At 40.8% G+C, this 14,864-nt stretch overlaps 1 protein-coding gene across 7 annotated transcripts in view; it reads right to left on the reverse strand.

Annotated features, from left to right (window-relative positions):
* Window positions 1–14,864, reverse strand: part of cdc42bpab (CDC42 binding protein kinase alpha (DMPK-like) b) — a 75,111-nt gene that overhangs the window by 39,362 nt on the left and 20,885 nt on the right. For all 7 annotated transcript variants that reach the window (XM_065963885.1, XM_020631491.3, XM_020631488.3 and 4 more), the window contains exons 2-4: window positions 7,734–7,825; window positions 2,018–2,101; window positions 132–227 (exon numbers count right to left, since the gene is read on the reverse strand). In XM_065963885.1, coding sequence (XP_065819957.1) covers window positions 132–227; window positions 2,018–2,101; window positions 7,734–7,825 — 272 coding nt within the window. The remainder of the gene's footprint in view (window positions 1–131; window positions 228–2,017; window positions 2,102–7,733; window positions 7,826–14,864) is intronic.

The raw sequence follows: 14,864 nt of genomic DNA on the forward strand, positions 1-14,864 counted from the left end.
TCAACATTAAAAAAACTGGAAGGAGAATTTCATGGAATACACTGAAGGGTGTCAGTGTAAAAAAAACAACAACAGCTTGATCATGAATATACACATTTTAAAGGAGAAAAGGAAAGAGAAGGCCGGGTTACCAGATTATTGTCGTCTTGGAAGGCGTAGTGCAAGGTGGTGATCCACTGGCAGTCCCCGTTTACCAACACATCGCGCTCCTCACGAAAACACGCCGTCTGAAGAGAGACACCATGAAAGTCACGCTTAAAGTAAACACCTTCTGATTCAAATGTTGAATGGAATACAGTCAGTGCTCTGACCCAAGGACTCAAGAGCATGAGGTGGCTTGTTGTTTATTTAGCTTAGTATTGATCCTCTGTGTACATTCACATTCATTCATAACCATTAATAACCTGGCTGATGTTAGCTTTCTGCAGTTACCGGATTTCTCAAAGATAACATAAACAGGAAAGTTCTTCTTTGAATGAAACTGAAGGGAGAATGTGAGTTTTCACAGATGACACCTGACTGCTTGGCCATTTACAGTTTAACATCTAAGGGGTATTAACAAGGCTCAGTCCCCTTTCACCCCTTACCCCTACCCCTCGTTTTCGAGTTCCACGTTACCCCTTTGAACAGGGCTGCAAGGGCTAGAGGTAAAATCCTTCCCCTATGACATGGGACAACCCTTCCAGAGCCGGATACGTCATCAGTAAAAGCCAATTGCAATGATGTCAAAGGACGCGACCAAGTTGCTGGTCTTTCCCAATATGCAGTATATATTCACAGTATATATGTGTTACTGGCCTTTGTGTGAGCTATGGGCAGATTTATGCGCTTGTCAGCATATGTATAGAACAAAGACCCATAACCTAGTGAGGAAAGCCAGACTACTTTGAGTATTGGGTTGTACTTTTTCAAAAATAACAATAAAAAGAACAAGACATGATCACAAAGAAAAATATGTGTTGTTCTAAACACACCGAGAACTCTTCCTGATCTGTCAGTCCGACTGCCTCAACTAGCTATGAACGTAATATTCCTCAGGCTACAATGTCATGGACTACAAATACGGCTGCCTTTTTAAAGAAAAACAACAACATCTAACTGATCAGCTTCTTGGACAAAAACAACATCATAACATCATAAGTTGTTTTCTGATCCTGATCCTCAACATAATGACCCTGGTGTCATGTGTGCACGGAACTGGTTTGCAGACGACGATAGTTTCTCGTTCATGCTCGAAGAAAAAAGGAAACACTTTTCTATTTTTAAGAGTAAAGTACATTTCATTGATCACAGATGGATTTCTGTTTAGTGTTTGTAATGTTGATAAACTGAGTGTGCATAGGGTGGCCTGGGCACTGCCACCTTTAAAAGAAATAAGGCGAGCAATTCCTTTTTTTTTTTTTAACCATTTTTTAATTCCCTGATCAGATGAAATGATCCAATCCGTGAATCAAATCTTTGATCAGATCCAGAGGAAAATAATCCGTAATTATCTCAAGTAAATCGTCTAAAACAAACGTACATGTGAAACCCAAACACAGTTTATTATTTTGGCGAGTAAAAATATGCTTGACTTGTGAATTTTTCATCTACCTGCCGCCTTGACTGCTGAGTCAAAAGGTTCGTGTCTCCGTCTACAGTCACAGTGATATGCTCCGTGTGCACTGTCTGCACATCTGCTGCACTACACTGTTTCCCATGTCCAGGCATTTGCGAATGCAGCAGGGACTAGTTTTGGCCTATGACGTATGAGGCATGAAGACTGAAGACCCAGGGGAGCGACAGGAATGTCAGACTGTCAGGAAGAGGTCAATGAAAAACAAAAACCTGCAGCTTGTGCAGCTCGAGCAGAAACATGTTCTGCAAGCACTGATCAATAAAGGCCTGATATGAATTTAAATAAACTGTTCTGTGGTTTCTATTGACAGTGGACAGATTTTGAAGTCTATCTTTGTAATTGTTTAATAGATTTCCCTTCCACCGCTGCAAAGGCCCAAGTACACAAAGTGATGCTCACCTCCGCTCGCTTCAGCATCTCCCACTTGTTTAGAATCTTCATAGCGAATACCTTGTCAGTGTTTTTAACTTTTACGACTGCAACCTGCAAAAGAAAAAGACAAAAGGAAAAGACAAGAGTTAATAACATGTTTGAATCATTTGTATGAAAGCAATAACTACTTAGCTAATCATGTGAAGCATGTTGAAAACATAAAGCAACAGGAAAATAACCTATTTTATATCTAATCGCTGGAGCAACAAGAAACTGAAACACAAGTACATGATGATAGAGCGCGGGGCTAAGTCCACAAACAACAGATAGACAGAGTACGAAGCAAAAAGGCTTCTTAAAGAAACAATGTGTGACTTTTTGAGCCAGTAGATGTCGCCCTTAAGCGTGAAGCAGACTAATGGTAGCGCTCTGTTGTTAGCTCGTAGCTTCACATTGCATGTACTTTTACACAGAGTGACCGTGATCTAAATACACTTATGTGACATTCAAATAAGAGTACAGTATTGTATTCTATCTAGTCCCTCACTTAAACAGCTTTATACGCAAGGGGATGAGCCGTCCCGTCCATGTGAACACGATGTAAATGCAGCTCGGATATCACAGAGAGCGGCAGTGGAAGTTCATGGCACTAAGTCATTGAACTTAAGTGTCTAGAAGAGTCCATCAAAAGTTAAAAAAAAAAAAAGAATAAAAGAGTGGCACTGAGGGAAAACGGGGAGAAGTTGATGAAAACAGCTGACCAGATAAACGGATGGAAACCCTTGAGGTGAAGAAAAGACAGACTGCAGAGTAGAAGAAAAGCAGCGGAAGGGAAGATCACAGGCAGGAAGTGACTACAGATACTCAAGTGCTGACCTAAAAGGACAACAGATGCTCTCCACCTGGATACACACTTACACTCTTCCCCCCCACACACACACACACACACACACACACACACACACACACACACACACACACACACACACACACACACACACACACACACACACACACACACACACACACACACACACACACACACACACACACACACACACACACACACACACACACACACACACACACACACACACACACACACACACACACACACACACACACACACACACACACACACACACACACACACGAGAGATGAGATGTTTGGAAGCGAAACGATGAAAGGTTCATGGAAAGGATTAAATACAAAATTAGTCTAAACAAGTCTGTTTTTCATGATCTATCAACACAACGTATCAAGCAGCTGTTCAAAAATTAGCTCACTTTATCCAACTCATTCATACATGGCTCAAAGTACCATGTGGCAAGCATCAGATAAGGCACCTAAAAACAATATTTGTTGTCTAGGTAGAGCTAGAGTGCCTGACACTTGTAAATGGTTAAAGGACTTGGACGTCATGACAGACATGACATGTTTATAGTTGCCATGGAAACACCAGAAGTTACGCCAAAATTGCTGCATAAGGAAGCGTGAGCTGCTGCTGAAAGCTGCCGTACTGTTCCTGTATGTGCTGCTGTGATGAAAACATCATGTGAATTATACTTACATACATCGTCAGTAAACATATTCTCTTCCTCAGGTCGGTTTTACTAAGTCAACGCTGAGTTCATTTTCATCGGCGTCATCTTCTGTTATTGTTTTGATTGAGAATTTACATACTGTGGGTTTAAGATGACTTCTGACTTTGCATTTTTATTTTAACTAGATTATGATACAACTTAAACTTTCCTTGTTTTTTATGGTCTTCTTATATTTAACTTTTTTCAGTGTAAACAGTATGTTTATTAAGTGGCTGCTGTTTTTGCCGATGCAAAGTCTTCTTGATATAAAATATATAAAAATGTTTAAAGCATAAATGCTCCCATTTCAAAGAGTCCTTTTTAGTGACATAATTCATGTATTGAAGGACTTAAAGTCCCAGCTGTATCTATTGTGAATCTAAACAAACACAAAATCACAGCTAACATCACCCACTACTATAAATGTATGTTAAAGTCAATACTGGCCAACCTTTAGGTAACTATAACTCATGTTCAGTTGAACAAACTACCTGCTTTTACCCCTTAGATAATAAGTCCTTACAGTCCAACCTTTGTTCTACAATCTCACAAACTGAACCGTGTTTAAGCTGCATCACTCTGTTTGAAAAATTACTTCCATTCTGGAGATCTAAAAAGCTACTGCTTGGCGCTGCAGCCTCTACTTTTCTGTTTGTCATACCCTCATGTACCGTCTCAACAACATAACAACTGCCAACTTTCCCCTCCCTGATAATTGCTGAACAGTACCATGTCAAGCTTCCTCGGCTCTGCCTCCACATTTTGCCAAAAAAGGAGCTGCACAAGCTGCTGTGACAAACCACTGCAGCTGACTCCCAGAGCACATGTTCATGCAGGCCTCCACAATGGCTGATTTCTTTTAAACCTTCTTCACATATTTTTTAATAAACTGTAAAGCATCGGTCTTTTTTAAATTTTATTTCTTTATTGTATACAAAGATATGGATTCATAGAAAAGGAAAAATACACATGGAAGTAAGCAGACGGAGGAATTTGTAAGTGTCCTAGACAGACAGACGCACAGATAGAAGACATGTGAAACAAACTCAGGCGTCCCATGCAACAGAGGGGTCTGTAGTCTATTAAATGAGCCGGGGAATGCTGCTAATGCAATACAATGATAACATTCCTGCAGTGTTTGGATTTCCCCTAGTGATCCCTCGGCAGAGAAGAAGTGGAGCGAGGTGGAAGAGAGAAAGAAGAGAGGAGGAGGAGGAGGAGAGCAAACTGTTCTTGGCCATTACTGAATGTTTTTCTCTTTTCTGCATCTCTTTTCTTCACTGTTCCTTCCTTCAGTTCTTCCTTCCAGTCAAGTCTAGTGTCACGTACAGATCCAAGAAAAGACTGATAGCATTGTTTACTCCAATATCACAGGCTACAGCTATTATGGATACAAGTTGTTGTTCTCCTTTGTGCTGCCATTGAAGAGGATTTGTCTCTACTGAGTGTGGTGGACTGATCACTGAAAATGTGCTTGATCTTGTTTGCTGGTATTTAATAAAGTGTAGTTTATCTAATTAGTCAACAGGCCAAATATTTGATGGTATCAAAGTCAGGATGAAATCAACACATCTATCTGCAAAAAGCAGACAAACAATCAAGCAGTAGAATAATGTATCACACTGAATGACGGTTAGTGACTCATTCATCGCTAATGTGATGACATCTAAAGCCAGGCTAGACACACCAACAGAGCCCGGGCTAATGGGAGCCTTTTCAGAGGCGGGAGGTCACTTGTCCATTCATCAGACGAGCCCTGAATGTCACAAACCTCGGCCATTTCTCTGCCTACTGCTGACAATGGGAGGATGGAATCAAAACATCCTGCATTCAAGCTCTCTCGCCCTCCTTTCTGACTCTCAAGCTTTTTATTCTTGACTTTCTTTTCATTTGTTCCTCCACCTGGGTCGGTCTACACCTCTGTCTTTGTGACTCTCTGAAGCCATCCCAGTTCTCTTAATACTCCTACTCGTTTGTGTTTAGCTGATCTGATCTTTGGTCAGAGTGGCTGTCAAAACATTCATCCAACTGGAACTTGGTAAGTGATGCTAGGAGCGTTAATAAAGTGGTGTTTGTGCTCAGCAGTGTGAAACACCTCTGAGGTGTCTTAAGATGACAGTACTAACACACCTGAACTGAAAACTGTCAAACTGACTTCAGGTTCATGTTTTCTGTCAGTTAATGCTATTTATGCTGTCAACCTGCATATTTATGTACCCCTCAAAACTGCTCCATGCCTCTTTGATACTAAGGCTTAAAATGAAAAGAAAAGGCACATAAAAAAGTTTATAATAAAATGGTTAATTTAATTTATATTACCAACCCATCCATGGTGCCAGTAGAGAATATGTCCCATGTTAATAAAAAGGCATGATCAATACAATTTTCTTGACAAAAAAAAAAGTGGATTAATTTGGAAAACGATTCATCTCACTCACCCCTGAAGACTAAGGGTTTGAACCTTTTAAAATCTCATGATTCGATTCCAACCGATTCCTGATGGCATTCCCCGTTTGTTACAAAGAGATGCTTATTTCAGGATCTACTCCAGTCTGCTATGATACGATGTACTTCACTTTCATTTCGCAGACGCTTCATACTGAATACGTCTAGTAAAGCTTCCTCTTACCTGGGGGATCTTATAGTCTTATAGACATATTGTCTATTTTAAATAGAGCTTGTTCTTCTGATAAAATCTAATTTGCAATGTGTTGATTTGGCGAAGAAGTATTAAAGTACCATTAAGTTTGACAACCGTTATCTAATTTCCATCTGCACCATTTTTACAGTTTCAGTCGAACTATTCAGCAAACAAGTAATCAGCCGTTACAGATAGTGGTACAAAGTGTGACACCAAACCAAAGGTGTTCAACTACTCAACTACTCCTTCAACCGCTTACAAACCACCAACACAACATGTCAGTCAGCTTAGGTTGACCTTGTCCCATGTTTTGGAATGTGGATTCCGTAAGTATTTTTCTGTTGGGTAATTCACGAGTCCCTGGCCCTGTGACCACAATGATGTCTCTGAAGCTAACCTGATTTATCCGTCATGTTTAACTTGCACTTGCACAGCTAAGTGAATAAGCACTAGAATGTCGCCACAAGGTAGCACCATTCATGATTCACACATCCCTCAGCAAAACAGGCCCTGAAACAAACACACACACGCACGCACACACACACGTTTGTATTTTGGCGTGATGTGATGGTACTGCAGCTACATGCAAGCAGGCAGGTGTGCCCACATCCATCTCAATCTATCAATCTTTTCTTTTACAGTGTTGGTTTATCTCTCCGCCTATCAGAGCGTTGTAAAAGGAACTCAGGAATTCACTAACTTGTTTGTACAGATGTCGTATAACAATTTAAGAGATGAAATGTTTCCAGGCATTTAGCATTCAATTCACAGCAGTAACCCAACTTTTTCTGATCATCTAAAAAGGGGCAAATTATTCTATACCAATAGAAAGGTTGTCAGCAGATGTACAGATGTAAGGTCTTTGCAGGACACTGACATTATGCAAGAGACTTGGCTGAGGACCACAATACCTGTCCCTTCAACATTCTCCAGCTTTGACATCATTACCTGAAACCGTGTGACAAAAGTATTTCAACCTCCCTACAGGCATAAAACAGCCGATCACTAAATAAATAAACACATGTAAAGCCACACTGGATGCTTTCACAGGACAGCGGAGTCATTTACTGCTCAGGGTTAAGTGTAAAGAAGAATTCAAATGTTTTGTTCAAGCTGCAAGTACAGTCATGCTCAGCCTCATGCAGAGGACTAGTAGTGCGCAGTGCTGCTGGAATGTAGTAGAAAGTAATCTACTATCAAACACAACAACACCCTCCACCTTAATAACTGAGGTATTAAGATATAAGAGAGAACAACCTTTTACTGGCTGGTATTAACTACACATCAATGTGTGAATTATTCCCAGAGGCAGAACTTCTCCTCTCTTAACAGACACTTTCATAAAGAAGAGTACACAGCAGGCGATGTGTCTATGAGAGAACTACAAGCTTAACCTATAACACCTGTTTCTTGTGCAAAAGAGAAAAAAGGGGAAACCCAAATTGCAGGTTCTCAACCTGTAAGGTAATTGATTACTGCATGGTTTCGTCAAGCGTAAAAAACCAAAGTGTATAGTACCTCTCCGAAGGCTCCTCGTCCAATCACCTTAAGGATCTCAAAGTCTTCCTTGTGCAGGCGCATCTGCTTCACTTTGGAAGTGAAGGGTTTAGCTGTTGAGAGAAACAAGAGAGATGTAACGTTAGTTTAAAATGTATTGTGATAAGTGATGCATGATAGACTTTGAGTGAAGAGGATAGATTGATCTAAAACACACATCGAGGTTCCACAGCATGTCCTGCACAGGTGAATATCAAGCACTACCAGAGATTAATACTTCTTACATTAAAGTGTCTGTGAAGGTTCTCAGTCATCCAGATCATAGTAACTCTAAGATTATTCAACAAGGTAACTGCAACTATTTATTTGCCTGAAATAAATATTGTCCAAAATTGAACACCACTTTTTGGACATACATTACAAAGACAAACACAAAACTGAGGATAGTAAATTATCAGCGGTTGGACAAATGTTTCTATCAATAAAGCACTGAGTTAAAGTAACTTAAAAGTGTGTATTGACCCACTGAGAAACAGAATCTCTTTTGCTGGAGTCCTGGCCAAGACAGCAGCAGAAAGAATTTGCATAAAAGAACAAAAATAAAAACTTTTTAAGGAAGATACGCCAAATGCAAATTCACCAAACAATGAAGCAGCCGCATTAAACAGAAAAAAAAAGAAATAGGAAACAAATGGCATGCCTGCATGCAGTATCACAGCATTCAATTACTGATAGAAATGTTGCTTAAATAAGCATCTTTGCTGGAAAAAAGTTTGGGGGTTTTTTCCCAAAGAAGAATGACCCTTTTTTTGCCTTTATTTCAGAGATAGGATGGTGGATAGAGTTGGAAAGCGGGGAGAGAGAGTGGGGCAGTGTGAAAGTAGCCGCAGGCCAGTTTTGAACCCAGGCCGCCCGCTTCAAGGACAACAGACTCTGTTCATAAGGGAAGGCGAACCTATATTGAACTTGAAATGATTAAAGGGTAACTAAACCCCATATTTTCAGCTGTACTACTGTACAAAGATGATTCTTGATTACTCTAGAAGTAGTTGGGGGCGCTGGTAGCATAGTGGTAAGTGCGCACGCCCCATATACAGAGGCTATAGTCTTCAAAGTGGGCGACCTGGGTTTGAATCAAAAAATGAAATACCTAAAATAAAGGCACAAAAAGCACAGGCTTAAGGACATGTGTTACAGTCATTTGGTAACCCACAAGAACCCTAAATGTTTCCATAACCCGTGCAAGGCTACCATCCCATTCTAAATGTATGTTTTTCATATTGTTGGTGACCACCTGTACCCCTGTACAGCAAATGACCCCCGGACACAGAGAGACTGGATGATAAAGCTGGCTATTGTTCCGCCTGCAGCTATGGTTCCTTGTGGAAAAATGACCTGGGAGGGATCTGTGGGGGTAGCCAGCGTCCTCTCACAAGGCTAAACAGATTCCATCTAAGGCTAACAAAGTCAGCATTTCCCTCATTTGTGAAGAGCTATTCAACCACTTCCTGGTTTACATGATCCCAGCAGGCCAAGGATAACCTGAATTGGCTGCCAGTTCGCTAAGGTCAGTCTAATGGTTAAACTGATACGTGTTCTGATAACAAAGAGAAGAACAACAGAACTTTTTGTTTGAAGAGCTGCCTGTCACCATGTGAGTAGTTTTGTGCTTCACAGCAGCAAGATTAGCCTTATTTTAGCATCACTAGCATACAGACAAGGAAGCAAGCACATTTCAACGTGTGACATTTACATACAGGCGCACTTTTGGTTAATAAAAGACTACATCTAGTCATCTACATCTCCAACTCATCTTTCAAAGTTGTCTTGCATTTCTTTCTGTTTGTGTGTTTGTATAGTGAGTCAGCTGTCTTACAGCAAAGCTGACACTCTTGGCCCATCTCCACTCCCTCACTGACAAAACATCATTCCAAACTCATCTTATTGCGGTGACTTAACAGAGCTCCTGGTGTTGAGGAAAGGACAATCTTCCACTGTGAAACAGAGACATGCCTGCTGGAAGTGAACAGACAGGTCACTCACAGCTCTCTCACTTCCACACTCCCATCCTGAATCCTTCCTCACAGCTGACCTGGCCTGCTATGACCACAGGGCAGAGGGAAAGCAGGACCGGTGGAGTGTGCCTTCCCCCCGACATGCACTACTACTGAGCATTGGCACACATCTTTAGGAGGGTGATTTAGCGACAGGCAGTTTACCAAGACTTCACCACAAATCTGCAAAATGATGATGAACAAGACTGTGGCAATTAACCCAACTGGTCTTTTCTTACAAAGTGCCCTTTGTGCATCCTTGCCTCCCGTTCTTCTTCTTGGAAATTGGAATGATAGGCTGTTAGATAATGATTTATTATCTAACAGCCTATTATTTCATTTTCAACAAATACCCCGAAACTAGGACAGAGAATGATCCACGGCATGCTGACCTGGAAAGCCCAAAAGATTGCTTGCCCATCCTATCAGATCCAAACAGCAGCTAAGACATTTGTAATATGGCTGGCAGGCAGAATAAACTCTCTACTTTCAATCTAATGCACATTTAATTTACTGGACCACCAACCACAAAACCCATCTCAATCTATGAAGAAGGGATAACTCAGCATGTGATATTTAAACGTTTGTTTCTGTTGAAGAAATCTTGGAGAAACTGGACTCCTAGTTTAATTAATAAAGCACAAGACTGGTTGCTGGTCTCAAAGACAGATTCATAAGCAACTATTCAGAATTACCAACATTTTGCTCTGAGCTTGTGGCCATTTTCACCACACATCCATTTCCTGTAACTACACCAGCATCCTAAATCTGACAGTCAATGCATGCAGGGGATTCACATTTTCTGGCAGGGTAATCCATATAATGCCATACTATTTTGCAGAGTTAAAACAATAAACAATAAGATAAGAAGTGAGTTATTTCATACAGATGTTTTTCACTTTTACAAACTCTTCCTATAGTTGCACTTCTAAATTGTTTTAACCAGCATTCCTAAATTGAATGTCAGGATCAGGATGTGTGGCTACAATAGACTTTTTACACAAGTAATAACTCATGTGCATTTCAACTGTTGACAAAGTGCTACTTTGTATTTTCTGAAAATGCAGTCATAACATTAAGCCTCCTTTTTTTAATTTGTTTAGTAAGTTAAAATATAAGGAATATGTGGTTTATCAGTCTTTTTCAAATGGTCAAGCAAGTGGTGTGTTACAGCCATCTAGTCAACAGCGTTTTTGTGTTTATCATCAATGGCTGATGTGTCTTAAATATGAAGACAAAATGTGTCCAAGTAAACGGACTGCAAAGATCAATCATCTTTAAATTGCCCAAACTGGCAACTTTATTGAGGATAGAAATATGTATATGCACAATAATGAAGCTATATCCTATCCGGGTCTAAAAAAGGGCATAATGAGTCGGGGTGGAAGACGCTTAATGACACAGACTAAAGCATTAGACACTGATGGTGTCATTCAAATTTATAAGTGTCTTAAGTCAGTATTCAAAACCAAAGTCCAGAGATGCTTGGTCTGCATTGACAAAGTCATCTGACAAGGATTATTAACTGTTAGGTTGAAACTGTTTAATGGTTAGAATACAATGTTGGTGTAACTCTTAACAAGTCAGAGCCAACAGGGTGGCAGGCGAGAGAGTCGGGCTAGCTGAGCGGGAGAAAACACTGATTAGTAGCTGCATGCTGACTCAGGAGCTCCACTAAACCAGCCACATGAGAAATGTCTTTCATCTCTGAGGCAGGAGCCCACAGGCCCTGTCCACAACAAAAGCACACATACAAACATAGGCACATACAAGTATGTGCACACACACAGCCAGATTTAGTTTGCTTACATCTGACACACAACTGATGCCTATGTCATGGTCTGGCCTTGGCAGAATAACCACAGCCAAAGATATTATATTAATTGCTTTTCTTGAGAGGAAAACTCTCGGTCCTCTCCAGCAGTAGGTAGTTTATTAATGCACAAAGAAGCTATTAACCTGATATTCTTCTGGGCTGCAATTCATAAATAGAAATGAATTGCGTGTATCTGAGTGTTTTGGGAAAAATAGGCTCACATGTCAGTATACAGGGTCAACATATCAAACATCCCGACTCAAACAAGAAGTGCCTGTACTCACTCACTAAGCTCACCCACATTTACACAGGGATCAATGTGTCTGTACTTTCCCTGCAGCAGAGATGGATTCATATGACGTACTGCATCCACGTTTACAACAGAGAGTAAAAACATACCATACCGTTTGCTCATACATCTCAACTTGCTGTCAAAATATACAGGTACACCTAAACATAGCAACTGTTGCTGTGACGAGGTGTGGTAGGAACCCCTGGCAACGCTTAGGAAGAGGACGATCCAAGCTTAAACATGACCGGAGGAGTGCTTTGTTATTAGAAGGTTTTGCAATGGGCAGAGCCAACATTGGAAAAAGATGACATGTCATTCACATTGGTGAACTGCATGCTTTGTGGAGAAGCAAAACCAAGACGTAGACACAGAAACATTACAGCACTCACATATACTTGCTAAATACACATATGTTCAGTAAAAGGCCTTAGGATGTAGTGAAACTGGAAAAACACGAGTGACGCCAGCTAATCCACATAGCTAGACTGGTTTAGCCCAAAATGCTGAGCGCTTATCAGCCCCATCTTTCTCCATACCGACAAGAAAGTCAGAGCCTTTCTGTGTGAAACTTGGTAACTACAGGCAAATGTGTTCACTTAGCAGCAGGCCCACAAATGATATGCTTAGTACTCACAACCGGCCTCAGCCTGGATCTCTTCCATGCTATGTCTCCAGCTTGGGTTCATGGGAAATTTGTCAGTGTTTCTCTGTGTGTGTGTGTACTGGAGTGTAGCGAGTATTACAAAGTTACACAGACATTGTTTTTGTGTGTGGCTGAAAGCTGGGTGTAGCTTCCTTATGTTTTGTAATAAAAGTAACTGAACTTCAAATGTCAAAATCATAATTATGTTGTTCTTTTCAAGATGTTCAAATTCATGCTGTTATATTGCAAAAAGGTATTGTAGGTGTTGCACCACACAGTAAGTATGATGACTGTTAAGGGATTGTTGTGGGTGTGCTTTATGATCTGTGTTCTTTAGTGCAAAATGGCACACCCAATACTTCAGTCAATATTTCAGCAAACAAACACATACAGTCACTTGATGTGTAATACGTTCACTGAGTCTAAGGGTAGATGTGTGTGACACCCTGTATCAACATATGGCCAACATTTTTTAGTTTTTTTACAGAATGGATGGTACAGTCGTGGTCTGTGAGTTGCTGTGCCATATTTGGTATTTTAAGTGTATTGTCTTCACAACCATCCTCCCTTCTGCTGCTCTTGGTTCAGCCCTCTGTTAGTGAGTCTGAAATGGACATAAAGTGGGAACTCATGCTGAGAAGTATATGGGGAAAAATATGGAATTTTACGTTGCAGTTGTTCAAATTACTTTCTATTTCGGAAAGAAACAAATGTATTTACCAAGATCCAAAAGGTAAATGATAAAAGGACTTGGGTTTGTTTAGCTCTTTTCTAGTCTTCTAGACTGCTTTTACACTACATGTCACATTCTCCTTTTCAAAGCACATGCACACATTGATGGCACATAAAGTGGCAGCATCAGTATTAACTTATCTCAATCACACACATTCGCACACCGCTGGCTCTGCAACTTGGGAGCAATTTGGGGTACAGAGTTTCTTTGCCCTAGAACACATCGACAAGTGTCTGCAGGAGCTGGTAATCGAACCCCCCGCCTGCTGTTTGAGAGGCGACAGACTCAGATTGAGCCACTGCCGCCCAAAATGTAAGTTTATCGATCTGGTAAATTAAATATGATGCTCCACTTGAATTCAAAAATAGAAAAGAAAGGCCATGAGCTAAATTGAATGTATGCTGCTCTTTATATGGAGAAGAAAGAAAATATTTGTTGTCATTGAATAGAACTGAATCTGTGAAATTTGCCAACATTGGTGACTATCACAGGTGCAACCCAAGAATTATTAAAAGTCAACATGTTGAATTTTAATTTACATTTGTATGTAAATTCTGGCAGTGTAGAGACCAACTATCACAAATGAGAGAAGAACCTGAGTGTTTGTAGGCTGAGGTGGAAAGGAAACAGTGAAGTTCTAAAAGAAATGATTGGATTCAGGCTGGACTGAGTCCTTTCAACAACTGAGGCATCGTCTGCTTTTTAGGAATTACAGCAAATCAGACCTTTTGTGGGATAGAAGATGACTGCTGTGTAAAACAAAAATAACATACAAAAAAACAAGCTGAAACAAAAGAGGGAGGAATGGAGAAAGCAATCAGATTGAGCTCTGGGGAGAAAGTGGGACTGAGGAGGAGGGTGAGAAAGGGAAAGAGAGGAGTGACAGACAGAACACACTCAGCAGCTGAGCCAGTTACGGTTAATGTCCAACCCTTACACCAGCACCGAGCTCCAACCCCATCAACAGTTCCAGAGTGGGACGGAGGGACATCTGGAAGCCATAATGGGGATTATTTACAACCACAGTGAGGTAACGACACAAAAATGCCGCTCGCAGGAGAGACAAGGGAGACAGAGATGGAGAAAAAGGAGACAAAGAGAGAGAGAGAGGGAGGGAGAGGGAGGTTTTCCAGGATATGACATCTGAAGGAAAAATGGTGGAGAGTTGAGTAAGAGACCCGGGATAGCCTCTCCTTCCAATCGACCGTGGCAAGACCGCTGGAGGAGGTGAACTTATCACACTTCATAAGCGGACTGGGAGTTTTCTTACTCTGTGTAAACCTTTGCTGAGGAAATACTCTGCGTCATAAAAAAGAAGCAAATGATACGACTGAATTCCACTGCCAGGGTCATAAATGGGCAGCCATTACTAAAGGTGATTTCTTTCTGATTTAATAGCTGACAAATACAACTGATGGAAAGAAAAAGTGTGAAGGCACTGACTTAATGCATTTGGCATTCAGGGATCCTTTTTTAAGGTCAAGCGAAATGTACTAGTTTGCAGTTCCCTGTGAAGTCACATGGTCAGAGGTTTTTCCTAAATGATGCTGCCGGCCCCGGCTGTCTGTTACATTAACTTCTGATTCAAAATGGCTACGTATGTGACATTTCAGT

Source organism: Labrus bergylta, chromosome 15 (genome assembly GCF_963930695.1).
Source record: "Labrus bergylta chromosome 15, fLabBer1.1, whole genome shotgun sequence".
Classification (NCBI taxonomy): domain Eukaryota; kingdom Metazoa; phylum Chordata; class Actinopteri; order Labriformes; family Labridae; genus Labrus; species Labrus bergylta.